This window comes from Giardia intestinalis, chromosome 4 (genome assembly GCF_000002435.2).
Source record: "Giardia intestinalis strain WB C6 chromosome 4, whole genome shotgun sequence".
NCBI lineage: Eukaryota > Fornicata > Diplomonadida > Hexamitidae > Giardia > Giardia duodenalis.
In genome coordinates this window covers 1,155,129-1,181,709 of record NC_051859.1, presented here as the reverse complement: position 1 = coordinate 1,181,709, position 26,581 = coordinate 1,155,129, and the positions used below count along the sequence as shown (strand labels likewise).

Sequence of the window (26,581 nt, the reverse complement as noted above, 5' to 3'; positions counted from 1 at the left end):
GGGGGACACGACACGATCGTCGGTGCCTGTGTCTCGGGAGTGCAACGAAGGCTGGGGATCAGACACAGCCACCTTGGCAAACAGAGCGGGGATCACCCCAATGACCCACCGGACCCAGAGGCACATACAAGCACCCCCACCTCAGCCCCCACCAGTCCCACCGCCCCAGCAACCCCGCCTCCCCACCAGCTGGCCCACTGGGACCTACGTGACCGCGACTGTAGAGCGCTGCCCGAGCCACAGCCGGACACCGAGGGGCGGCCAGTGGAGAGCCCGGTAGCAGCCCCCGACAGACGGGGCATCTAAAAAAGACAGCGACCCGGGCTTCACCCGCTATGAAGAGAGACCAAGGAGAGGCGCCACTGATAGAGCAGAGGGTCCACGAGAAGACCTGAACCCCTAAAGGACCGACGTGGATACCCAAACCGAGCACATCCCTGCGAAGCGACCGATGAATATACCGGGTCCTGGATGCACTAGTAGAGGGAAGCCCCTAGCATGCTGTCTACGATCAGGCTTCGTCTCTGGATTGGCCAGGAATTAAGCGAAAGTTTACTCGTGAGACTTCTGGACGCACTGCAGGTGGACCTATCAGCATATCTACACAAGCTACGTAAGTAACGCGTTTACTATCTAAGTACACATCTACGCCTTCCCCCTACAGATGAACCACCAGCAGAGGAACCCTATGAGCCCACCCACAACGACGATGACAGCAACAGAGATGCCTGCAATGGCGCCTGTGCTAAGGCCGCTCTTGTTTGTACTACCACCGGTGCTGTTATCGTTACCGCCATCGCTAGTGCCATCCTTCTTTACATAGCAGGTGACAGGGCCACTATTACCAGCTGGCGGGTTACAGCTAACGCAATTAGTAACGCCTTGGATATTACCGCTACTCTCAGTACATTTTATGCACAAGTTTTTAGTAGAATCAAGATAGTATCCAGCAAGACAAGTCTGACATGTGTACGTCTGCCCTGCTGCCGTACACGTGGCGCAACCTGCTGGGCATGAAGGACAGGCCCCGGTATCGATGTTGGAGGGTAGGTTATTGGCACATGTCTTGCACTTGCCGTCGTTCCCTGCAGCATCCTTACATATCTGCATCCCAGGCTGCCTGGTGGTTTCGTAGCAGCCGCCCTCGAAAAGGAAATAGTTAGTAGCGCATTTCTTACAAATGCCGTTTTCTATTTGTGTACATGATGCGGCTGCTCTAACACTAGCAGTGCAGTTACCATTCAGCGGTGCTTGCTTGGCGTCGCTGCATTTAGAGCAGTACTTAGCTTCTCCGATAGTTGCGCCGCATTCTGCACAGCCATTTGTGTTTGTTGTGCACTCGTCTACACAGGTGCTACCACTGTCCGGAGTGCTTTCAACGGTGTATTTAAGCACCTTCTTTGCAGGACAGCCGGTGCACTGATATGGATCTTCACCGTTACACGTTTTACAGACAGAGTTGCACGCCCTGCAAGTACCATCATCTCCGTCAAAGTATCCCTCAAGCTTTTCGCACTTATCTACGCACTCCTTTGTCGGGGTGAGCTTCCTAGTATTGTCGCACTCTGCACACGTGCCATCGTCATTACACTTCTTGCAATCTTTTACAGTGCATGCAATGCACTTTGTCCCGGCAACATTGGGTTTGTTGGTATCTGTTGCACAAGCAGAGCATGTAATGAGAATTGGGCCTTCGGAATTCTCCTTTGGAGTGCATGTTTTGCAGTCTGCTATTCCACCACTTTTATCATCACTACAAGATAAGCATTTGTTGCCATTATTGGGATCATCTTTTGGAAAATGGGTACTTTGTTCTTTGCAGGTCTGTTCATTGACACATGTGCCCGTTCCATCGCCACTATCTTTAAAATATTTATTGGCAGCGGTTGCTTTGCACTTCGTACATTTATCTGCTCCTGCATCACACTTAGCGCAATTATTGTTGTCAGCACAAGCTGTGCATGTTCCCTCAGATGCGGCAAAGAATCCTTCGTCACAAGCTGTGCACACTGCAGGCTTAGCAGTAGACTCTGCTGCTTCAGGAGCAGTGCATACTGTACAATGCTGAACTCCTTTATACTTTTTGCCATTGGTCAGTGTTATCTCAGTGACATCACCACACAAGATAACAGACTGGTCTGTCTTCTGTGCCCCCGGTGGAATGAAGTACCCCACTGCGGCCGCTGAGCACACTCCCTCCGCGGCATCGGTGCATAACTTCTGCCCGGTCGCATCGGCGGTGCTATAGCAACCACCCTTATAGAGGAAGTGAACCCCGTCGCATTGTCCACATACCTTGTCTTCTGCTCCTAAATCAGCGCCTCCATTCTTTTTGCAACCAGCAGTTGTAACGGCGTCATTATCTTTCGGCATACATACTCCGTTAACGGGGACATTTCCTTGGTCCTTACATTCTGTGCATATTTCTGTTTCGCCAACCATTTCACATCTTTCATTTGCACAATTTTGTGCTTGCTTGCATGCTGCCGCGAGAGCACTCAGCACAAAATAGAAAGCTACCAACAACATTGAGGTCCTTCTCAGCTTACCGCGTGAGCAAGAATAAGATACTTAAGACTAAAGACCTGACTTACTATGTACTGTGCTAATTACTCCAAAGAGATTCGTCTCCTACGATACCTCTGCTTAGGACATAGAAGCTCATCGAATACTAAGCACATCTATTGCATACAGCCCCCTGCGAGCTCTCTGGGTCTGAACCCTATGCCCCCTGCACAACACGCAGGGAAACAGAAAATCCAAAAATAGGTGGTGAGACCTCTCTACACGCTCGCCGCCTCCCTACTTTGAGGCCAATCAAAGGACGGCTCGGATGCCCTCACTGTGCCGTGGGTTCATTGCTGGCTCCTCTCCTGGCGTATCTGCGTCCCTGATGAGTCAGCCCCCTGTGCCTCCCCTGCGCGGGCCAGGCCCTTGCGGACCCCCGTGCGCCGATGACCTCCTCTCCGCCTCTGTGGCATCTTCACTCCTTTGGATTATGCCTGCGACTCCTGGCTATCGTGAGGGAACTGCACTCAAGGACAGTCCGGTGCGAGATCCCGAGAAAAGGCTACAGTGATCGCTAGGGTTCGTGGAAGTGTGAATCAGTGTAGATTAGCCTATGAGACGCTATGGATTGTTGAGTATGCATGACGCTATTTCTGCCTTTTTGTAGTGGATACTATTAAGGTTCCCCATCGCATGATAAGGTGTCAGATGGTCAGAGGGCGAGGCCAGCACTCCCAAATTTAGACAAGGAGGAAGCCCTGCCCAAACTGTGCCACCCCTGAACTGATGGATCAGGACTCTTATCCTCCCCTCTGGATCATCCTAGTGCTGTCGCTACCACCACTAATGGAAGCACCTAGGAGTGCAATATCTTGAGCCTGTTAGTGTAGGGCTCTAGGCCCCCAGAGCTTCCTACATGTGGATGCCTGTGAGGAAAGAATGGAGATCCAAGGAGGTTGTGTTGATTTGCCAGCAATTGGCCGGATGCCTGGTCCAGTACCTTTTGTGGCCTCCTGTGGGTGTTAGAGCAGTTGACCCCCATCTGCTGATAAGAGAATCGAATAGCATTCGCTCATGACCTTTGGTCCGAGCTGTAGTTGGTCCCGAGGAGACATACCAATCAGCCCAAGCGTCCTACCTTTTGACTCGCGAATCATGCCACACTGTAGGGGTTGTACTGGTGTTGCTTAGCACGCGTTACATAATGCATAGAAGGCCGGCATCCTCCTGTCATATAGCTATAAGAGTCAGATAAAGCCCTACTGAGGGCGTCATATCCTGCGATTTCCTTGGCTCCACTAGAGGCCAAAAGAACCGATGTCTACAGGCTGGTGTGAAAAATAGTAGGGTACGACAGCATACACCTTGAACTGGGAGTCCCATAAGCATGCATTTTTGATACAACTCGCCAAGAGTCTTGTAATAAGCTGGCCTAGGTCAGTGACTGAAAAATTTTCAATGGGCAGGCGACTACCGTGGTCTACAAGTCGCTCATCTCCCTTGTCGTGAAGGATATCTGCTAATGTCTAGTGCTGCGGGCTGGGTAGCCCTTGTTCATCTGTGAGATTCGACTGGTGTACGTTATAGACTACTGACGAGACTGATATCATCCTCCATCAGGTGGCTCTGGGTGAGTAGACGAATTCTGTAGTTGATCAGTTATTTTAAGAAAGGCTGCACTTATGAAGCCATAACTACAACTTGCGTTCGACAGACAAAGGTGCCCTTGGGCTGTGGTACTCCATACAGGTTCCTCGGGATGTGTGGTACCTCAGCGTAGTCTCCAAGAGGGTAGCCCTGCCTGGCTGAGGCATGCAGACACGAGTACAGTATAGCGCCCTTCTCAGTCTACAGGATCAAGCACATCTCAGGCAACGAAGACAGATGGAGACCCAGAGGTGACTAATGCTAATCTGAGCTGCTCCGATCCCTGCTGTCCGAAAAATCAGCAGGGCCGCAGGATGACAGGGTCCACTTTTATGCTCTGCTCAAAGAGGCCGTGTCTTGGCAGAGATATGCGCCAAGGTCATTGTTAGCTACCCACTAACGAGGTACTAGCGCGCTTGAAGACCTCCCGGAATGGCCTTTCTCGGTTTGCTGGCCATGAGCTGGGTCCTCGCGCCAGCTAACTGGATGAAAAACAACAGTAGTATTACCCAAACGATGAGCTGAGAAGGCTGATGCTGACTATGTATCTCTCACGCTGAGCATACCCACTGTGCAGCGCAAGGGATTTGACGTCCTAGGTGGTCAGTCGAAGCTGCTAAGTGTTTGGTAGTAACGATATGCACGCGGGCTCCAGACAGGGCTCTGAGAAGATGTTAAAGAGCACAAGACCTGCTGGACTATATAGGGCACACAATGAATGCCTACGCGGTAAACAGATTGACCCTTTTCCTTGGTAGATAGGACTCTGGTCTGCAATAGTCACCTACATGATGCGTGTCTCTGTGGGACCGATAGAGGCACCCGCTGATCTGGAAAGACCATCAGCAGTGGCCACACAAGATAGACACGCAGAGGACGAGAGCTGATCAGATCACCCTGGATGATGAGCAATCCAAACTACGCAGTGTGTGTAGCAACCTTTGGTCGAAGGCAGAGATGCACTGTAGGACATCACGCAATCCAAGAGGCACTTTGGCGATTCATCTGTTGTGGGAGAACGTAAGTGAGACATTTGTGGACAGCAACCACGCCGACTGGTACCGGCCTGCACAGTATGCCTCTACAATAGATCCTCGCCTGTATATGGAGAGAAAGTGAATTTCCCCAGCTTCAGACGAGGCTGGATCCCAATAAATATTACGCCGCTACAAATGCACAAAATCAAAAAGTAGCCTCCGATCTATTTATAGGCCTTGCAGTCTTTCTACGTTCGGAGGCCAGAAAGGCATTACAAGTGTCCTCGTTGCAATCCAGATTTATAACTAGACTCTCTAGCGCTGATCTTACCTCCCTGGTCTGTTGGTCGCCTCTACCTTTTTTGTGCGAACCAGCTCTCCAGGAGCCACCGTGCACAGATAGTCTTTTGCACATCCAAGTAGCACCGTCCTCCGTTGAGACGTGCAACCAAGGACTAGTCACTGTAGAGTGGGTGCACTCAGAGGCCAACCTCCTTGCTGCACTGTCCAACATAGCAGTGAGCATGCACGCGAGCACATAGGCACGCAGAGATCGTGCCGCGGTCTAAGCCTGACATCACGCCAGGCGCATAACAGTTGGTGTACAGAGTTCTATTTCTAGCCCTATACGCAGGTCCATGTCTCACTCTGAAAGGCAGTGGAGCGTTTCATGGCATTGTTCTGGATATACAGTTATTACTATAGTTAGTGGGGAAGCAGGCACGAAGACCGAAGGCTTACCTGGAAGAGTCTCTGGCGCGATCAGCTGCTATTCTCTACTGATGGCAGACAGCTTAGCTATCATAGTATCCACGCTACCTACCAGAGCTACATATGACCATGCATGCATCACCAGAGAAGCAAGTGCAATACCTGTTCAATCTGTTGGACGGACACAGCCTCTCATCACAGCAAACACGATGGCAAGCAGGTCGCCAATGCAGGCCAGTTGAGATGCCCGGCTTAGTGCCGCTGTATACACCTAGAAGTTGCGATATACTTCCACGAACACAATGCACTGTCTGTACATCCAGTTGCCTTCTTTTGTGCTATTCACAGGTCGTAACGCCTCACAGGTCGAGGCTAGTACAGGACGTCCCCAGGTTACTCCCCTAAGAAGCCAAGGCTGGCACGGCTGGTACTGTGCATGATGTGCTCTCCCAGGAGACAGTGGGCGCTACCGTCCCTTTGGATTTTTTGATGTCAGACAATCGGCCCCGTGATGAGTTTATTCTTCGCAGCTTCCGTCCTACATATCGAGCCTGGCATCTGGCTGCTCAGGCCGCGGATGAGGAGGACGGTGCAGAGTGTCAGTCGCTGGGCCGCTTTCTATTCGCACATTGTCCTGAGAAACGAATAGGACAGTACAGCTTCCTCTTCTACTCTGGATGTGATGCAACCTAGCCGAGGCATATGCCCTTCCAAGGAGTGATCGGGTAGCGCCTGGAGTCGTTCATAATGGGACACTCGCCGTCTCCTAGCTCTGCCCCCTCCTCGGCTACCAGGAGATGCTGGTTTGTATACATGTCCACGGAGCACTGCATAGCGATAACAAGACGGCGCCATCATCCCTCGAGCCTCCTCGGCTTGTCCGGCAGCGTGCTTCCCGGAGTCCAGTGTGGACTTACCAGATGCATCGATACAGCTGTGGATACCTTACAGCATCGCACCTGACCAGCTCGACGTGCATCCTTTCCCATCTAGAGAGCAGCCCAGCCATGCACAGGAGCTCTTAGCTCCTATCCAGGGCCTGGTTCAATGCTCAGCTGGCTCGATGCCCTGCTGCACCTTGTTGGATGCCGCGTTGAAGCCATCGATCCGGCGATTGCCTTAGGCTCACCGCCTCACATTGCGTTGCCATAGAGTACTAGTCCTCAGGTCGCCCGTAGCCCGTTACGAGAGCTGTGATGCATGATCGCACACAGAGTGCCTGACTTAATATGCACCTGTCCACCGATGTACTCTGACACTTGCTGGTGGGGACGTGTCGCTACAACCACGCAAGTGTTTATACATCCTAGCAGCTCACATGCCATGTAATATAGAACTTTCCTACCTAGCACGGGCTCCATGATACCAAGACTCTGGAAGGGCACCTTGGGCGCCTTCAGTCCTATTTGGAGAGGAGACGTGGTACGAGAGGGCTGGCCGCTTCTAAGCGCTGCCTAGGCTAGTTAAAGGCCCGCATGAAGGCCTCTCACCGCATGATCAGCACGGTGCCCTGCTCCCTGTCATAGATATGAGAGCCAGCCCGCTGAGTCCACATCGAGGCAGAGCACCACCCACTAGTGTGGGCGAGACTTATAACCGTGCCCGTACATGTACACGTTGCTCGACCGGTTGGTTTCCATGCCCCTACGCCCTGCTCCTTCGCTGTGCAATTGCTCTAATCGAGGCTACCAAAGCGTGGGTCCAGTATCCACTATGCCCATTGTACTGACAACGATAGTATACAGCTTGCTGTAGGTGCCACCTACCTCCAGGCATGCCCTCCACCGTCGTACTGCCGCTGGTGTGCTATACGATCTATATAACGCTTCATACTTCAGCAACCACTGGGAGTGTTGTCCTCCTGCCATCTTGACATCGAGTCCAATAACTGCCTGACAGAGCTCTCGGCTTGTGTGACCCTATATGGTAGTCTTGATGGGCACATACATGTGTAATAACTATGTTGAAGGATCCAATAACAGCCACTGGCCACTTCATATTGTGTGAGATACTAGACAGAAGCAGAGGTGGAAGGTCCAAGAGGAACCATATCATTAGATCTGCATCTGCAGAGAGGCTCACCTGTCACTGCCACGGGAACAGGGCCCTATGCAGAGCATCAGCAAGCAATGCCACGGGCAGTACTCTGACTGTGCAGCAGCAAAGTGGCCGATGATATGGAATGCTGACACATCTACTGACGTCATGGATGGACTGGCAGGCCAGACAAGGATGCTCTAGGCTGCGATGGGCTGGCATGAGATTGTGTATAATTAGGGGTCACTTCCTTGTTATGCCTGCTATCGGAAACCAGCTCATGAGATGGACAATTTCAGAGTGATCAGCCCCCGCGTTCTCCCAGACATCAAGACTGTGAGGGTCTCCGTAAGTTCTTATGTCCTCATCCAGTCATGCTGGCTGTTCTCAGAAGCAGTCATAACTGTCGGGCCTGTTCGGATGCCACACCCCTGCAGGCCTCGGTGCTCTGAGCACAGCTTCCAGGCTGCATGCGTGCGTGGATGGACACCAGGTACGTCACTCGCTCCCTACTTTCTAAGCCTGCTATGACAAGGGTAGCTCTCACTAGCTTGAATCAGCTACGCCCCTGGCGTTCTACCCCGGGAGTTGCAGGGCCCAGACAGTTGTCTTATCTACACTATGGTTGCCATAATGACGGGTATATGATCACAGCCCTGATGGGATCCTCTTCGCTGTCCTTAGCAGACCTCCAACTCTTCAATGGGACAGATACGGGGCACCGTCTACCGACACTTCCAACGGGGATAGCAGGCGCAGTGCTCTCGATACCAATGATGGATCTACAAGAGGAAGTAGATCTTCCGCATGCCCTTGCCAGGAAGTGGCGCTGACGTGGGCCAAACGTATTGTCCCCGAGCTGCGCCTTGGGAGCCGAGACCTCCGCTGACAATGGGTAAGACTTGCGCCATTGGGCGACTCTGTAGGGAGGCTCCAGGAGTTCTTAGAAGCAGCACCCGTGCAGTGAGGCTTCGAGAATCATCCAAGTGGCGCTATCCAAGGACCACTTCCCCGAGGGAACAGAGGGTTGGGGGACCGACTCCCGAAGGGCGCCTTTGCAGTCTACTGGACAGCAGAGAGGGCCAGAAAGCAACAATCACCTCCAGATCCACAGCTCCCCTATCATAGAGACACTGGGATGGTCAGAATACGCCTCTCAAGAGGGACAGGAAGTAACATAGTGGCACAGCGCTGATGCTCACGGGATATGGTCGACGAGCACCTGGCCTCTGCTGGATACGAGGTGTGTGCTGAGAGCAAGGTGTCTGGATTGGGACGGTTATGCCTCTCCAGAGAGGAGACAGGAAGCACCACCATAGATGGGCATGTGCCTGAAGGAGACACACAGGAAAGTGACTGCTTTGCTGGCAAGAGAGGACAATCCGAAGCATGCAGGTCTTAAACAAAGAAACGTGCATTCTGAAGAACTATCGACGCTAAGGAACGAGCCAGTTCTCTGCATCATCCAGCAGAGGAGTATAAGGGCTGCTACTCCCTCCTCAAGCCTTCTCACTCAACTTAGACTTCCCTGGCTTCCAATTACCACATGAACTACTGAGAATGCTAACTGTTCTTCCAATCCACAATAGCTGCGAAACGATAGCAAACTTCGTTTGAGTGCAGTACTAAGCAGCGCAACATATGCAAAGACAGCTCTTAGAAGTCAATGTAAGGTATCATCTTGGTAACGGCAATCACCCTCGAATCAGCCGTTCAGTGGAGACAGGATTTTAATAAGATACAGTTGGGCCATAGACAGGCAGTGGGTGTAGAGCTATTGTAGACAGACGCCGCCCCTAAGAACGCCAGAGGGGAGCTCCCATCAGCTAATGTGTTTCCAGCGCCACGTCTCTAGTGGAGCATGGCCTCCCGCAGTAAGACTTTGCAGGGGTCACCTGTAGTAATTTTGGATGCTTTATGGGGTGAAGCAGCTTATCCACAGACCTCACGAGACCGGGGCTGCCCACATAGCTACTAAAGTGAGAGAGTGTGATTGTATGGAGCAACACTACATCTGCCCCTCCATCATTTGGTGACCAGAGGACTGCTCTCAGACTGCGCCTCTGCTCATAAGTGTCCAAGGGTTCCTCTAGCGATTGTCTCGTTGGCTAGTTAACTATGGCTGCCATGGCGACATAGATCACTAGTGCATACGCTGGGTTACATTTTGCTAGAGCAGATGGAGGCATGACAGATCAACCCAGAAACGTCTTCTCACGTCGCACGAAAACGCGGATCTACACACTAGGGGTACACTCTCATAAACAGCTTCCTCTGCTACGATCTAGAGTTATCAGGCGAGCGGTGGCGCTTCAGAGCCATCTGCCTCCTCTATGCGAGAGTTACCCGATAGACCAGAGTCGCTGCCAGAAGGTGTGCTTTGCAGCAGACAGAGTATCTCATGTCTCAAGCCTGTCTGGCCATACTAGGGAACGAAGCCATGCCGCTAAGCCTCAGGGGATCGGAAAGCACTCCGCAGCCAGTGTGACTCTTGTGATGTTAGCTTCTAGGCTATGGAGGAGCCCTTGGCCTCGTGGTTTTTGCACTACGGCTCTACTTAGTTGGCCGTCTTACTCAGATGAATAGAACGCGGTGCCTTCTGCAAGTCCCTATACTGCGAGTTCACACTAGGATCCACTAATTTCTAACTAGTTTGATAGAACCTTGCTCTTATCTCCGCAGACTTGTTACTACAGACAACTCACTGTATTAACTTTATAGTGATCGTGAGTATTCCAAAGCTGGGAAGCCCTCTGTTAGAGCTACAGGTCCCAGCCTTCATCAAGCCTGCGATTACCTCATCAAAGCCTCCACACACTACGAAGCAGGCTTCTGCCCGTCTGCTGTGTACCAATGGTCTGCCTTAGACTTTGTGTGTCAGAGCCTGCGTTGGAGGATGCGCTTCTACATAGACTAGCCAACGCCTTGCCAATTGGGTGTCTGCTCTCATCCATCTGGATCGATGGGTTGTTTGTGGCTATGCCTGAGTCTGCTCTCTGTTGCCAGGTCCTCTCGAGCTGTGGATCTCGCCTGTCCTCGAAGTGGTGCTACTTCAAGCTGTCACATGTAGGTGGGGGCTCCTGCAGCCAGTGAAGTCAACGTCTTCTAAGCCTGGCATGCACCAGGGCTTCCAGAAGCGACGACCTCCATCTGCCATGGCTAGTAAATGTCCTTCATAAAAGCTATGCGGTGACATGGCCTTTCAAGTCGTAACGCCTAGGGTTACGGATGGATGCAAGCGATTGCTCTAGAGAACCACCGTGGCCTCAGGGCAAGTAAAAGCAACAAGTAACGGCAGCAGACTGCAGAGCAGCATGTAGGAACGGGGCTGGGTCGCGCTCGCCCTCCTGCGCAGGCCGGGCCGGCCCGGGGACTCGAGCCCACGTAACCAATAGCATGACACCCTACAAAAAGTTGGCCGGGCCAGAGTTCACTAGCGTTTGCTCAGAGCAGCGCGAAGGCCAACGCCCACAAGACCCAGCCCTGCGGCGCCCCCAACAGCGAGAAGTGCCCCCGCAAGGGCGTTCGCCGTCCTTGCGCTGGAGACTGCAGTCCTCGCCTCGGCGACCGTTCGCACCTCATCGACGACGTGCGTGACGCGGTGGAGCTCGTGGAGGTGGATACGGTTCCTGGGCCAGTCCTCGGGCGGGAAAACTGGCTTCCCGTCTCTCGGGGGCGCGTACGTCGGATAAAACCCGTAAAAGCGGTAAGAAGGCGTGAGGTCCACGGTCGCTTCACTGACTGGGGCAAGAGAGACGCATCCCGAGCCGTCTGCGTTTCTAACCTCCCCGTCAGGGCATTTCTTGCAATCAGCCTGACCCTCGGGTGAGTACTCGTTGTATGCACACTTTTCAACTGCATTAGATGCAGTGCACTTGTAACCAACGGGGCATGTGCGGCATCCTGCATTGGGCGCGTCCATAAGGTGAAGTATTAGCAGCCCGTAGGCTGCGTTCGTACGGAAGAGTGGATAGGACCCGTCGAGAGGGATATCGTAGAGACCAGACCCACAAGTGAGTCTTTGTCCCCTAGTCGTATATGTCTTGCAGCGCTCCTGACCCTCCTCGTCTTGATATTCGTCGCCAACACACGGCTGTGCAAACCCGCCGCCACAACGGAAGCCCTTAGGGCAGATAACAGCATCCATTCCTGGAACGCAAATATATCCCGTTGTTGGGCATGGCTTACAGACACCGTTGATCTTGAACTGATTTCCTGGGCAATCGTAGAACCCAGTGACTGTCCCGTCGGGGTTTCTGATTGGAACCTTGCTATAATCAATGTTCTCGTAGAACGCATCAGCAGGAATCTCGTTGAACTTATGGCCACTCAACGCAGTCATATAGAGTGTACACTCCTTTTGGCCGGTCGTGCTAGTGTAATATCCGGCGGGGCACGGGTTCATAATGCCTTCAGTACAGAAGTAACCTGCAGGACAAGCGATGCACTGATACTCCCCGGTCTGATTACGCCAGGCATATTGGCCATCACTGCACTTGGGCCTTCTGGGATCGTAGTATTCGATCTTTGCGGGAGGCACGAACTTTCCACCCACCATCTCAATAGGGAATGGAACCTCGAAAGTGCTACTCTTATTTTCAAAGTCATATTTGATTTTGTTGAGAGTGATTGAGAACGGATTGACATGAGCCCCAACAAGTGGGTTAGCAGTCCTATCCTCAATCTGCGTTTGAGTAGGTTTGGTGAACTTACCGCAATCGTTCATTCCTCCGTTGTTTCTAATATCTTGGAAAGTGCCAAAGAGTGGTGTCACAAACCTAACGTTCACGAGACGGACGTCCTTGTTAAAGGCAAAGCGGAGCCCAGGATTTCCTCCTGTGTGCTCGTAGCGGTAGTAAAACTCGTGCAGCACCGCGTAGTTATCCACAGCATACGACCAATAGATAGTACGATTGTTGGCCTCATCTGCGTTGGTCATCTTGTTCACGAGGCTGAGCATGCGGAGATCAATGGCATCGGTAGAGTTGTATGAGTCTGTGAAGAGCACCAAGTTGTCTGGGATTTCGCTGTCAAAATCAAAGACAAGAAGCCAATTTCTCCTGGACGGCCCTGGGTTGTAGATCATGTGCCACTGGTTAGCGCGGTAGAGGGTCGGGCGATTCTGATGGGCCCAGCAGCCTGTTCCCTCGAGAGAGAAGCCGTCGGGGGCCAAGGTAAACGTCTGGTCTGCATAGCTCAGATTTATCATGAGCACACGGTCCTTCGAGTTCATAAGGATCTGCGTGGACTTCGCTCTTCCGAGTTTGCTAGCTTTATTCGTTGTCCCGTCGAACGAGTAATAATAGCCATTGTACCCGCACTGCGCATTAGTGTGGAGATATGGGAAAGCGAGGTAATACATCTCTGCTCTGGTGTTGTCTTTGAAGTAGTCCGTCGGATAAGTGTCCGCAATATAGTATAGAGCGGGATTCCAGACAGCATCAAACATGATAATATACCCGTTATTCATCTTTTCGGCCATGCTCTTACGACGATCATGACGCCACGACCAGCCAATCCTGTTTGTAAAGTTCGTGGGGCCACGGGTAAGAAGAGAGTAAACTTCTGTATTCGAAGATCTAATGCTTGCGGTAATATTACAGTCGTAAAACTCGTCCATATATTCAAAGTCGCTAATCTTAGAACCCACTGCCGATGCATTAGTCACAACACCGCCGTGGACGAAGTATCCATCAGTGCTCGTAACCCCTCCTATCTTGGTCATTCGGCTGGTGTCTCTATTGGGGTTATCAGCATCCATGTTGACGTTACTGAGGAAGTTAATTGCACCAGTTGATAGCGTGCGGTATGTGGAATAGTAGCCGTAAGTATCAGCATACTGGCGAATCATGCCACCATAAGGATCATTGATGAAGTAGTTTGAGATCATGTGGACGGCATTGTTAAACACTCTAAGAAGAGCGGTGCATGTAATGTTGTGTCCTAGATCAGACCCCACATTGGCATCTTTGACGCAACAATGTACGCCCGGCGATTGCATGAAACGCAGCGGGTAGAACTTCGGCGTGGGTGCAGGGTTCGGGCGGCTGTTGGGCGTGTAGTTGATAACAATATTGCGGTAAGGCATGTCAAGGATGTTTTCGTGCCTGTTTTCGTTGAACTTCGTAAAGTTGTCCGGATCGACGTTGGCATAGCCTCCGTCAATGACCATCAACTGGAACGTACCAATATCGCAATCAGGGCATGTCCACAGGCGCCCTGGAAGAGGGCTTCCGACGCCCTGGCCCGCTAGTTCCACGCCGTTGTGGTTCTTCTCGACGCAAGCGTTGAGGATGTTAACAGGAAGATTGGACTCAAAGTCATAAGGGCGCATTGACTGGAAGTGGATGGAGTGACTATTCCAGGACATACGTGTGTTAGAGCGGTACTCGATGAGAACAGAGAGGAAGTCAGAGTTCATCTCAGAGTAAAAGCCGGCCTTGTCTAGGTAGACTTCGACGATAAGCACGTGGTCTTTGCGCTTAAGGCCCAAAATAATATCCTCCGGATCAAATCCATCGTTAAACCCTATCCACGTCTGCTGGTCATTCCGGATCAGCGAGCTAAAGACAGGGTTCAGAGAATAGTTGGCAAATGTGATGTTCCTATATGCATCCTCGTCCGCGCCAAGGAACTTGTACGAGTACTGGTGCTCAACGTCCATGATGCGGAAGTAGTGGACTCCAATATCGCCTCTTCCGGTGCCGTGAGGGAGGCGTCTTTCCTTGCCAAGAAGAGTGGCTTCCGGAACAATCCCGTCATTCCAATACTTGAGCACGCGTCTCCAGCGAGGAAGGATAGTCTCCCATGAGTTGTAGTAGTGGCTTGCGCTCTGGGCCGAGGTATAGAAAGGATAACCACCACTGGCCATATAGGAGAATGTCCCACAGCCGTCACGCTCCCCAGCACGATGGTTAGCGATAAAGTGATGGAAAGGTGCTGTAGACCCAACACCATGTCCGTGAGCCCCGCCACCGTTATGACCGACCTCGTGCATGAAAGGATTTCCAGTCATGCGGAGCGAGTGGTAGCAATTTTCAGCCCAGGGTCCACTGACGTATCCGCGGCCATTTAAGTACATGATCTGACTTCCGTGAACAGAAGCCAGGCCGCCCCAATCAGAGTAAAAATCAACGACCCACACACGACTAGTGACCCTATCGATAAATCCTGACTTCCCGGGATAGGTGGTATTTGTCGTGTCGGCTTCAAGCAGTTGGATAAAGTATTTCGTCGGAGCTGTGTTACCATTCCCATACTCCTGATCTGTGGTGATCCCGCATTCTGGATAGATGTAGCTTCCCGTGTAGTTGACAAACATCTTCCCAGCCGAAAGCATGTTGAACACGCTGTGCTGCTCCCTGAGGAGCGGGCGCATACCTGTTTCTGGCGGCATGCACCGGCGTCCTAGGTCTGTCTGTGTTTTCGTCTTGTACTCCAAGGAGATACAGTTGTAGACGTGACCTCTGAGAGCGTACGGCCTCGATTGTTCGTAGTTGCCTGGGACACGGGGGTCACGCGCAGGGGGAAGGCTGATCTGGACAAACGGATCGCCTGGCTTCCAGTTGCGATACTCGGCGTACTGTGCAGCCTCCTTCGCCTTTAGCTGATAGTAGAGCTCCTCCTTCAGGCTCACGTTTGCAACAACCTTGGGTACCTCGACGCCTTCGCGCAGATATGTATAGAAGGGATGGTGTGGAAGAGACTTGAACGTGAGGAGGTGCAGGTGGCCTGCCGGGGACGTCTCCCAGACGATTTCGCCGATATCCGAAACCAGCTCATCAAAAAGGTAGTGGTTTTTGAAAAAGTGGATACCGCCGTCTTCAAAGTACTGAAAGGCCAGCTCTCCGTTGGAAATTCTTTGGAGTTGCACAGCGCATGTGGAGACGTTGCGTGGAGTCATATCCGGTGCCACAGCCTCGATTCTGTGAACCGGACGGTCCTCCGGGTGGAGCTGGTACCCCGCCCCGCCTCCGAAGTAGAGGAGGAGGATAAGCACGAAAGCCAGCATTAATAATTCTACTGATAATTTTTTGTTGCCGCAAAGGCTTATTGTTGCCAAAATTTGACAAGAACGAAATTCAGACCACAGAGGTTGTATAAGTAACCTGTAGCACGGTGGTCAAATAAGTTTGTGGATTATCTCGGTTGTATACCTATAAGTATATTATCAATCGTTTTTGAAATTAAAGAGGTTACAGGTGAACATTTACTAGGCAGAGAATAACCATTCCCTCAGACATGCCCCAGTGGTGTACTCGTCAGATCAGAAGCTCTCTGAGTTTTACTATATCATATTGATAATCTTGATGCGTTTAGAGAACGAACAAAGCCAGTAAATGTCTTCGTCTTGAGGTTTGGTGTCCAATCGCTTCTTCACTTGCTCAGGCCTTTAAAAAGATTTCTCAAATGGGGGACTCCTCAGAGCCCAGCTCCGAGCTGGACGACTCTGATGCCGTGAAACTCTTTGAAAGCTACAAGCTACAGCGGGCCCAGAGGGAACTGGACCTAACCACCTACCTGCAGACACAGCGCACCGAAGAGCTTGCCATCCTTACCAAGGCATACGGCGGGCGGGAACTCCCAGAAGCAGAGACTGGGGGTGACTATTTTGCACCTTCACCTCATTCTAGCCATGAAGATTCAGTACTAAGCAAGTCCCTAGGGGATGAGAATTGCATACACCCCAATCAGCCTGAGATGGTAGATTCCATCCAAGACAAAGTAGAGACAGAAAGCATTCCTCCTTCTCCCGATGAAGCACTGCAAAGAGAGATGGAGCGCCTCAATTACGAGATGATGCTCGAGATGAGAGCATCTTCCAACGTGAGCCAGTATATCCAGACTCTCGCTGAGCTTCTTTCCTTCAGTAGCTTGGCGGAGGAGTGCACAGAAGAGCATAAGGCCCGGCAAAGAAGGCTTTCGGTTGTCCAAGCTCTCTCCTACTCTGCATTAACACGGAAGCATGTCACGTTGCAGGCTCCGGTTCTTCTGCCCCAGCTCCTACCGTCTGTGCTGCAGGAACAACCGGCTCATAGGTCCTTGTACGAGTATTATCACCAGTTACGTAAGCGGGATCTAGTGCAATTCATGTCCGATCTCTGTGGAACAGCTACGCTGCTTTTAAGTGAGCGGAGATATCGTGCAGCATTCACTAAAAAACTGACAGCATTGACTCTCTCATCCACTCGGTTGATTCTGTCTGTGTCTGATGTTTCATTAAGCTTTCATGGTCGTCCAACGGCTTTTGTTACTTCCCTATCATCTCTACAGTTTGTTGAATTAGTAATAACGAAAGACAACGCGTTATCATGGCCATCTTCACTACCGAATGAAGTCAATGTCTTTGTGACTACGCTCTCCATACGCGGCCCTCTTGAAATGACCATTGAACAGTCATTGGTTGACTTATTGCTTCGTTACTTTAATGAGCATCCGCCTCTTTATCTTACCCTTTTCTCTGCCGCCAGTATCGAGTCTACTTCTACACTCTTGACCAATCTTCTACGTCTTTCTCCACCACTCGTGTCTGTTGCTATAAATGACTGTACCCTTACATCTATAGCTTTGAAGGGCCTGGGATTGAGTGACTCTTTGATGTTGCTCTACCTCGACCTTTCGAACAACACATTGGAGGCCGTGGATGGAACACTATTTCCTCCCAACCTTGTCTCCCTCAATCTATCTAATAATCGGATTTCTCAATTTGAGGCTGTAGGGCTTTCTAGGCTTCAGGTGTTAAAGCTAGGGGGAAACTCCTTCACACACCTCCCTCCCCTTCAATCTCTACCTATGCTTACACAGGCTTATCTTGAGAACAATCGGATAACACGCTTGGATCTTCACAGTCTAGCCAATAATCCCCGGCTTGCCTTTCTTTCTCTCAATAACAATAATATAACAGCCTTAAACGCAGGAGGTGCTTCTGAAAGATTTATTTCGCTTGACTCTTTGGAGATACTGACCCTCAAGGATAATCCATTGGAGAGTATCTGCTTTGCCGGTGCATACTTTCCTAAGCTGCAGTCTCTAGAGCTCAGCACGTTCCTCCCAACTTTTGTCTCTCAGTTGGGAGCAGCATATCTCAATCTTCCACGATTGAAACTAGTTAAAGGTGATGTATCCAATGCGTTCCTGTCTGACACAGATGTGCAGATTCTGCGTGACTATCTTCCACGACTCGAGATGTTCTTCAATCTCAGTCTTACACAGCGGTCTCAAGGAAGTGCACTATCAGTTAATCCTCCTCTCCTGATTAACAGGGCTACCGATGCTCCCTCGTTTGTCCCGAATAGGCTTTTAATGCAGGACGTCAAAGGGGGCCAATCTGCCTGTCAATGCATAGCACGCCTCTCCTCCTCCTATCAATATGTTAGCTCTATTGACAGTAGCGGCATCATTGTGTGTTCAGAGCGCAACCTTGGGTCTCTGGATCCTCCTGTGAATAATACTATTCTGCAATGGCCCATTCCGGGACGGGCAGTAACTGCACTACAATCGTTTGAGGGACCGTCGGATTCGGCATTCGTAAAAACCATTGCAAGTATTTCTGCCCTATTGGGACTGCCTCTGCATTGTCAATACTCACGTTGGTCTGACTTGAGAGGGGATACCGTTAGTAGAAATCTTCTCGATACTCTCTTTAGGCTGTACATTATGCTACAGCGCTCCAGGCGCTCGTCTTCTCTTACTTTCGCAGTCAGCAACTTCACGATTCACCATAACCCTGTGTTCATAGAACGCATGAAATATAAAGCGCACATTGAAACTCAGATTAAAGTTGTCAAGCGGCTCATATTACGGACTAAGTTCTACTTAATTGTAGTACAAGCACAGGATGCTCTTGCACAATCACGGGCCAACTTAGCTGCAAAGTACCAAATACTCAAATGTCGCGCTACGATTAAAGAACAACAGCAGAGAAAGATGGTGGACACCGCCTTGGCTCTACTCTCTTCGAATATACACACGGGACTAGAAATGATGATGGCCAGAGAGAGGCTGCAGAATGCAGCTCAAGAGCGGGCTGCGTTTCGGCTGCACTTCAGCCGTATACATGCAAACATGGCAGCCCTCTTGGAGAAATGTCAAGTCATAGCTATTGTAGAGTCAGCACAGTTCCTTCAGTCTGTGGTAAGGGCTATGATAACACGTAGCAGACTTGTGTTACATATCTGCGAAGAAGTCCAAAGATTGAAGGAACAGGAGCGTTGTCGCTTCGAAAAAACTCGTCTGGCCACGCAGAAAAAGCTCGAGCTGGAATTTGCACAGCTAGAAGAAGCTGATGACGATGTGACTGCATGGGCTCTCAAAACGACGGGAGAGGCCTCTGAATTCGATAACATTTTAGCTTGGGCAAACAACTCCGCGGATATAAACGTGGACTCTTCACTTTATGATGAGGCTCTCTTCAACACAGCAAGAGGACTTCGTACAGATATATTTTCGCAGCCATCTCCTAGCGAACATTTTCCAAAAGAGGTCCACCCACCCGCAGTCCCTTCAAGCCTTGCTTTGAGTGTAACTAGTGACACTAACGAAATCGAACACTCTGGTCCTGTCTCTTCTTTGTCGACGCATACTGCCTCTCATGGAAGTGGCACTCGCCTGTCCTTTAGGGCATGTGATGCGAGACCATCAAGGGATGTTTTAACCCCACAGGTACTCTCGCCTCCACGGTCACTTTTCAAGCACGAAGCAATCAGCATTCCACGGCATTCCAAGAAAGCCCAGCAACCCTACATTCCCAAGAGCAGGAGTGCTCCTCGGCAGCTTGAAATTCGGCCTGTGGCCTTAGCTCCAGCTGACCAGCGGTCTCTAGAGTATAAGCGGCGGCAGGCGCTTGTGAAAAACGCAGACAGCCTAGCACGATCTCATCAAGATGCAGCATCTAAACAGCACACTCTCGACCCCATACTCAAGCAAATAAAGACCGATGGTTGGGACCTAAGTCCAGAGACTGCAAAGACTCTTGCGCTAAAGAGAAAGAAGGAGCTCGCCATCGCACGAGCTGCGCAGGCCAGTGACCGGAAACGGTTTTGATGCGTTCACTTATCCTGCAGTTGTCGACAGATGGCGTCGACCTCTGCATTAGAGACGTACTTTGCAAGAATGTCTCCACTCTCGCCCTTCACCACCGTAAGGATCTCCATTTTGTCAGATGATACCTTGGTTATGTCTGTAGTCTTAATTAACGCAGAAACAGCGTATTGCTGGGCCTCCTTTAGTAGAATCTTTTGACTGCTATCTGCAATGTTCTGCTTCAGAGCTGATGCTATTTCCGGAGCGGACCCTCCTATGCTTGTTGCAACCCACGCAGAATAATTCCCACTGGGATCTGTCTGGTACAATTGGAACCCAAGGTGGGCATCCCAGCCCCCAAAAAGGAAGGAGACGCCATATGGACGCAGTCCTCCGTGGTGCGTGTAGTTCTGTTTGACATCCGAAATATATTGAACTAGAACTTCGACGGGAATAGGTTCGTCATAGACTGCTAGCCATTTTTGACTGTAGGTTCTGGCCTCGTCGATAAGGATATTGGCATCGGAGGTTAGCCCAGAAACAGCGCACACAATGTGGGAATCGATCTTGTAAATCTTTTCGCTTGTCTGCTGATCGCTGAGTTTCGATGGCAGCTTCTTCTGGGCGACAAAGACAATCCCGTCTTGGGCCAGGATTGCGAGGCACGGCGCGGCAATCGTTACTGCCTTTATCGCGTACTCAACCTGCAGGAGACGGCCGTCCTGCGAAAAAAGAGTCGTGCGAGAGTCAAAACGAGACATTTTAATTGTCGCTTCAAGCAAAAGTGTACTGTATAAAAACCAATATTACTACCATCGGTCCTCACCACTAGATCGGTGTTATGCTTTGTTGGGATAGCAGGCCGTGCCAGTTGGACAGCCAAGGTCCACCTCTGGTTCGGCACACATTTATTCAAGACATCTTGGGACTCGAGTGGGGGCCTGCTTCGCCTTTGCCTGCGGGGGTACGATGCTTCTGTGCTAGTAAAGTTATGTAATGCTGCAGCCTAATTGTCTAACATGTAATCTGGAACCAGTGACTGCGCCGCGCTTGTTCACATCCATAGGTCTTAAACACATCTTCTATGCAGACTGCTTCGAAGCCCCTGCTGACTCCACGGTAGGGCTACTCCCTGCACGATCGGGTGTCAAGGAAATCGTTGCAGGAGAGTCCACCGTTGCAGCCCTGACCTACGCGGGAACCACGAGCGTATTCTCCGCTGAGGGCCGATATCTCTGCACCATTAATCCAGGAGACGAGTTTGCTGTAAAGTGCATATGGTACAGCAGAAGATCCCGATCGTATATCTCTGCCAGCGTTGCGCTGAGTGACGATTGCAGTTGTTTACACATTCATGCTGCTTCGGAGCAGGAGTGCCTAGATGCTATAGAGAGACCGCTCATGTGCACGCTCAATATTGGGCGAATTGTGCGGCCGGGTTACGTGGAGTACGATGATGTTTCTGATGTGATTCTTGCTTATGAACCTGCTGGGGAGAAGCCAACTGGTAGTGGCAGGGCAGTAAGCAAAGTACAAGGGTGCTTCAGAGTATTCTGTTACACGGGAACGACCCTAGACTGCATCGTCAAGTTGTCTGCAGAAAATGTGAAGGACATACGTTTGTCAGGAGAGCATCTCATTGCGACCATGCTGGGTCCAAAGAGCATCTTGTACATTAAGGTCTTGACACTGCAAACGTCTCAGGAAGTAACATCTGCCAATGAGCTAGAAAAGCGAGCAAGCCTCAAGCTGCGACTTCCGCACTCATCACCCATTCAATTCATGGAGGTCACGGGGTCTTACCTCTATATCCAGCAAGAGGGAGCTCCTCTTTTAGCCATTAATCTGGGCAGTCGCGAGATTTATCGCTACCTCATGTCGACAACCGTCAAAGACCTCCCGACATCCCAGCTCGCAGTCACTACTTCGGGAGATTACCTAGCGTTTTCCAGTGGGACGAATCTCCGGATCATAAACTCTCTAACAGAGGAATTCACAGCTCAATGCCTCCAGAAGACACAGGACGTGCCTGTTTACTGGGTTCCATGGTTCGGTGTCTGGATCTACCATGGATGCGAGTGCACGCGAGACTTGGGTGCTGTTCAGGGCCTGTATATCGCGAACCCTCGGGGAGAGAAAAAGCGCCTGCTGCTATGCTACGATGGGACCTATGTGACGGTGCTCTACGTTTGTCATGAGCGTGTCTACATTGGGAGCACAGACGGAACATTCCAAGCGTATAGTTTCGCTTAGTTTCATCTGGTCGAGCGATTCGATTTAGAGTGATAGCCGCGTACACACTGCCAAACGTGGCTCACTAACGGAGAGTAAATCACGCATCGACGTCCTCGTTGGCAAGGAGCTTTTCGAGTCGGTCTGCCCTCCGCAAGCTGTCTGCCGCCAGCTCTTCATAAAACGTCCCCAGCTTGGTCCAGTATACGGCCCTCGCAAGATCTGCCTGGCTACTTGCCTTACAGTTCTCCTGAAGAGTCAGATAGTGGTCTGCAAGCTCTTTGAGTTCGGTCACCTCGCTAGACTCCGCCATAATTTTAGATCATCTTTCTGTTTACTCTGCTCACAGAGGCCAATGGGCTTCAAAGTAAGACGAGCACCAGCATCTCTTCACTATCGCACCTCATCACCTTGTGACAAGCATCTTCACAACACTTCCAAGCAGCAACCGGAGCGGTAGCCATTGAGAAGTGGAGAAGACCAACTTGTTACTTACTTGAGAGGGCACCAGAGCAGTATATCCAACCCTCGTTGGCTGCGTTGGGGTTCTTGAATTCATCTATGAGTAGGCTAAAGTCTCCCGTGTCCTCCACATCTTCGACGTTGACTGTCCGTTTGGCGTTATTGCTGGATCCTTCTGGGGGTGGAAAGTTCCGAGGGATGATGATCTTCAAGACATCATCCAGAAGCTTGCACTTCATGAGTCTATCTGCGTCTGTGGAGCACGTGAGGGACGGGCTTGCGTTGACTTCCAGAAGCCATGGATGGAGTCTTTCATCTATGAGGATGTCATATCCATAGCATTCAAACGACGACTTGCTAAAGACCATTGACGATTGCACGGCCTTCAGTGAGTGTATGAGGGTGAACAGAATCTTCTCAAAACACTTGTTAACGGCTTCATAGCCGTAATGCGCAGAAATATACAACTTCAGATTTTCAATGTCCCACTTACCGCCATGCCTACTATTGTACGCTTCTCCATGCTTTTGAACGGCCACATTGGTAAGGTGGACAAATGGATTAGATAGATCACCCGGGTCTAGAGAATACTCCACGGTGCAGAATCTGCAGAATGCATGCTGATAAATGTAGGCCTTGAGGGGGCTGTAGGACGTGACCAGGACGTACATACGAATGTCAAACTTCTTATTCCCCACCAGAAGGGGCCGATTGATATATTTAGACGCCAGGTATATCGTCCTAGAATTGGCCTGAGACACCTGCCACTTCTTGAACTGGGCCATCCGAGAGATAAGCTCGATCCCCCGCCCTTGTGCAGAGCCGGCCGGCTTCAATATGAATGGTGTCTTCTTGTTTCCTTTGAGTTCTTCGGCAAACATGGTGCTTTCGCTAGGAAGCAAGTAGGTCAATGGTATAAAATCTATGTATGCCTTTCCTGTCTCGGGGTCTGGTCTGCAGAATATCGAATTTTTCGCCTCGAGATCCTTCCGGTACTTCCGCATATTGCGAACAATCAGGTCTTTTCGAGTGAGTTCGTAGTGGTTGGGAAAGTGATTGACTATTTGTGCATCTGTGGGTCTGCTTTTAGAGCCTATAGCGAACATTTTCTGCACAACCGCTACAGGGGCCCAATAAATATTCCAATCACTTCCGCTTGTTCTTTGCCATCCCCGTTTCTCAAAATTTGATATTACGGCGTACTTCTCACAGTCAATCCTGTATTTTATGGGCGGCATTCCACAAACGTTTTTTGATTTAGAGCGGGTCCGTCCTGCATCGCACACAGATTCGTACGATCCGTTCGCTGCGCTGTGTGATCGTTGCTAAGGATAAACCACAATTGTCACACTCTTCATTCAGAACAACGATCACCCCATCTGTCCTAGGAATCTGAAAGGCCTTGCCGCATGCAGCACATGACCCGGCAAGCGAATTCCTTGAACATCGCTCACCACAACATGTGAATGTGCCGCGAACTCGTACGGGCTGCGCCTCCTTTTGGCGACGCTTTGACACCAAAGCAGTCCCGTCAGTAGCCGAGTGATATTTTCTCTTAATCGTTGTCTTCTTAGGCTTTTCGTTCAGCATACGGTACCCTCCATACCCACCTACTTTAATAACTTGCAATCTATCGATACTATCGTAGAGCTTCATCCCCCACCTGATGCAATCGTCATGCACGCTTTTGCAATCTATCTGACCCTCGCAAATAAGATGCATGCCGTGCTCTAGCATACTACGGTATGAGCACGAGAGAGCCTGCACGCCCATTGGGGTCTGTTTGTAAAATTGTAGCAGCTCAGCGCCCAGCGACACCACCTGCTTCTTAGAATTGATGTACTCTCGATCAGTGATCAGCGCAATGTGGTCAGACATAGTTGCATCGGTGCCTATACCGTGCTGATCCATTGCGAGCAGAAGGGCGCTTTCCTTCATGGGGAGAGGCACAAGCTCTGTAGAGAATTGAGAAGTACTATTGCTGGGGTCCTCCCTGTCATTTACCATCACTGGCTCTGGTGGGTGCACATTCTCCTCTGCGTGTATTTGCTCAGATTCGTCGCTACTATCAATATCTATTACGAGAGACTGGGCATCCCCATCCCACACTATAGATGAGGCCAACAATTCGCTCTCATCATTTGCTGTTGGATTGATAATGTGCAAGTCCTGGGTCCCAAAAAATTGTTTGTATGGTGCCTGCAGAACCAGGAGCTTTGACCCAACTACAATGCTAGAAGAAGATTCAATAGAGGCCGGAGAGCTAGCTGAGGAAGAAAGGTGTCCTGCTTCTTCAAGTGACTTCCGAAGGATTCTTTTGAACCCGTCAAATGTAAGGCTGTTCTGAGTAGCTACAAACTCGCACTTGTCTAGACGTGTGCGCATGGTCATACGCGTTCCTCGAGCATCCGGTGAGACGGATGCTAGGAAAGAGCGAGTGATGTAACCATAGACTAGCTCCTCATCCTTATCTAAGGGCCGAGACGGGCATGCGAGGGGGTGGATTGGAAGATGAGCATTATCGGTAGATGCAGAGTTGGATCGAGGAAGCTGCAGTGTATATGGATTCCCCGGAGAATCATCGAGGAGGACTTGTGCATAGTCAGCAAGGAGGGCGCAGAGTGGAGATACATTTGGTGGCATGTGTGCCAATTTATCTACTAGTTGCTTAAAATATGAAAGGTTATAGGTATTGGGGTATGATTTGGTTTCTGTGCGCGGATAAGAGATGAGGCCACGAGTGTAGAGTGATTCTGCAATAGTCATTACACTTTGGGATGAGAGGCTTTCACTGAGTGCACGCTGCATGTCCAGTGTAGAGACCGGGTGTGGCCTGGGTACTGTGTAAGGCTTCTCCTCTACATCCGATACCACTACAATACGCTTCTGGTTCTGTAGGGTATCAAATACTAATTTCAGCACGGGAAGGGATCCGAGGTACGACTTGAAGTGTGAAGTGTCAATAGGGGAAAAGACAAGACCTTGTAAATCATCTTTTTCTCGGTTTCTATGCTTGCTATCCCACCGTTTTAATGCATCTGCCAGACCCTTGAAGACACTACCACTGTGTGTCTGCAGAGGGCGAGGATCACAAACAAGATGCAAAGTAAAGGAGCTGCTTTGATGGTTTTTAAGAGACAGAAGATCGTTAGAATGAACCAGCCCCAAGGTTGGTACCTGGCACGGGCCAAAGGATATAGGCTTCTTCGCCTTGAATGCGCCTGTGCGATAGTCGATAAAGGAAGAGCGCAACTTATCTGTTTGAAGCCTGGTTATGGAGTATCCTAGACGCAGATCAGTGAATTGGCGAACATCAACGGCGTCAACCACATTCATGTCGATGGGGCCTGCATTGTATACAGCCGATGTTAGCTCTGGATAAGTCAGACCGAAAAAGCGGGCCCGCTTGACGATAATGGTACGTTTCACGGAGGTCTGTGAAGGCACGTGATCAGCAGCCAGGATGTGTCGCAGTGTGTGCTCAGTTGGGCTGCGAATCTTGGGGAGTCTAGCTGGACGGATGTCCAGTAGAGTGTCGGCGGGAAGAACAGAACAGAAGATCTCTATAATGTCATATCCAATGTTCTCTCCTTCCCGATCAGCATCAAGCATAAGAACGAGGACGTTCGTTTCCGCTGCATTAGGCCGTAGGACATGTTTCTTGAAGACAGCGTTTGCCTTAAAGTGCACCCCGCAGGTGAAGAGGTCACTTGGGGAACACTTTCCCCACTCATATCCTTCATCGGGTTCTAACTCAAGCATATGCCCCTGGGCATGCACCACAACATACTGTTGAGCAGGGCCGTGCTCCTCCTCAGAATGTGTGAACTTGTACTCATTAAAATACTGCACCAATTGCTTCTTTGAGTAGGAGCCCTTAGAGAGAACGTTGGAGACCTCGGCAGCTACAGAGTTCTTTTCAGTGACGCAAAGAATAACGCGATTCATGTCCTCAAGCGTGCGGTAGAGGGTGTATTACCTTGCTG

General features: G+C 50.6%; 8 protein-coding genes across 8 annotated transcripts; 2 read left to right on the top strand and 6 right to left on the bottom strand.

Moving 5' to 3' along the window:
• Positions 1-645: 645 nt before the first annotated feature.
• On the bottom strand, positions 646-2,529 carry GL50803_00d103992 (VSP; the record flags this gene model as incomplete). The annotated part of the gene is made up of 1 exon (XM_038046443.1): positions 646-2,529. The coding sequence occupies one exon, from the start codon at positions 2,527-2,529 to the stop codon at positions 646-648; it is 1,884 nt and encodes a 627-aa protein (XP_037901983.1).
• An 8,784-nt stretch (positions 2,530-11,313) lies between these two features.
• Positions 11,314-15,891, bottom strand: GL50803_0060647 (uncharacterized protein; the record flags this gene model as incomplete). The annotated part of the gene is made up of 1 exon (XM_038046233.1): positions 11,314-15,891. The coding sequence occupies one exon, from the start codon at positions 15,889-15,891 to the stop codon at positions 11,314-11,316; it is 4,578 nt and encodes a 1,525-aa protein (XP_037901982.1).
• Positions 15,892-16,289: 398 nt separating this feature from the next.
• GL50803_007608 (Leucine-rich repeat protein) lies at positions 16,290-19,922 on the top strand (the record flags this gene model as incomplete). Its single annotated transcript, XM_038046336.1, has 1 exon — positions 16,290-19,922. One exon carries the CDS (start codon positions 16,290-16,292, stop codon positions 19,920-19,922), a length of 3,633 nt encoding a protein of 1,210 aa, XP_037901981.1.
• A 5-nt stretch (positions 19,923-19,927) lies between these two features.
• On the bottom strand, positions 19,928-20,662 carry GL50803_0014497 (20S proteasome alpha subunit 3; the record flags this gene model as incomplete). Its single annotated transcript, XM_001709765.1, has 1 exon — positions 19,928-20,662. One exon carries the CDS (start codon positions 20,660-20,662, stop codon positions 19,928-19,930), a length of 735 nt encoding a protein of 244 aa, XP_001709817.1.
• Positions 20,663-20,897: 235 nt separating this feature from the next.
• GL50803_007610 (uncharacterized protein) lies at positions 20,898-22,154 on the top strand (the record flags this gene model as incomplete). Its single annotated transcript, XM_001709763.1, has 1 exon — positions 20,898-22,154. One exon carries the CDS (start codon positions 20,898-20,900, stop codon positions 22,152-22,154), a length of 1,257 nt encoding a protein of 418 aa, XP_001709815.1.
• Positions 22,155-22,233: 79 nt separating this feature from the next.
• GL50803_007611 (uncharacterized protein) lies at positions 22,234-22,446 on the bottom strand (the record flags this gene model as incomplete). Its single annotated transcript, XM_001709762.1, has 1 exon — positions 22,234-22,446. The coding sequence occupies one exon, from the start codon at positions 22,444-22,446 to the stop codon at positions 22,234-22,236; it is 213 nt and encodes a 70-aa protein (XP_001709814.1).
• A 175-nt stretch (positions 22,447-22,621) lies between these two features.
• Positions 22,622-23,833, bottom strand: GL50803_0014498 (Tubulin tyrosine ligase; the record flags this gene model as incomplete). Its single annotated transcript, XM_001709761.1, has 1 exon — positions 22,622-23,833. The coding sequence occupies one exon, from the start codon at positions 23,831-23,833 to the stop codon at positions 22,622-22,624; it is 1,212 nt and encodes a 403-aa protein (XP_001709813.1).
• A 19-nt stretch (positions 23,834-23,852) lies between these two features.
• GL50803_007615 (DNA topoisomerase III) lies at positions 23,853-26,543 on the bottom strand (the record flags this gene model as incomplete). The annotated part of the gene is made up of 1 exon (XM_001709760.1): positions 23,853-26,543. The coding sequence occupies one exon, from the start codon at positions 26,541-26,543 to the stop codon at positions 23,853-23,855; it is 2,691 nt and encodes an 896-aa protein (XP_001709812.1).
• Positions 26,544-26,581: the final 38 nt, after the last annotated feature.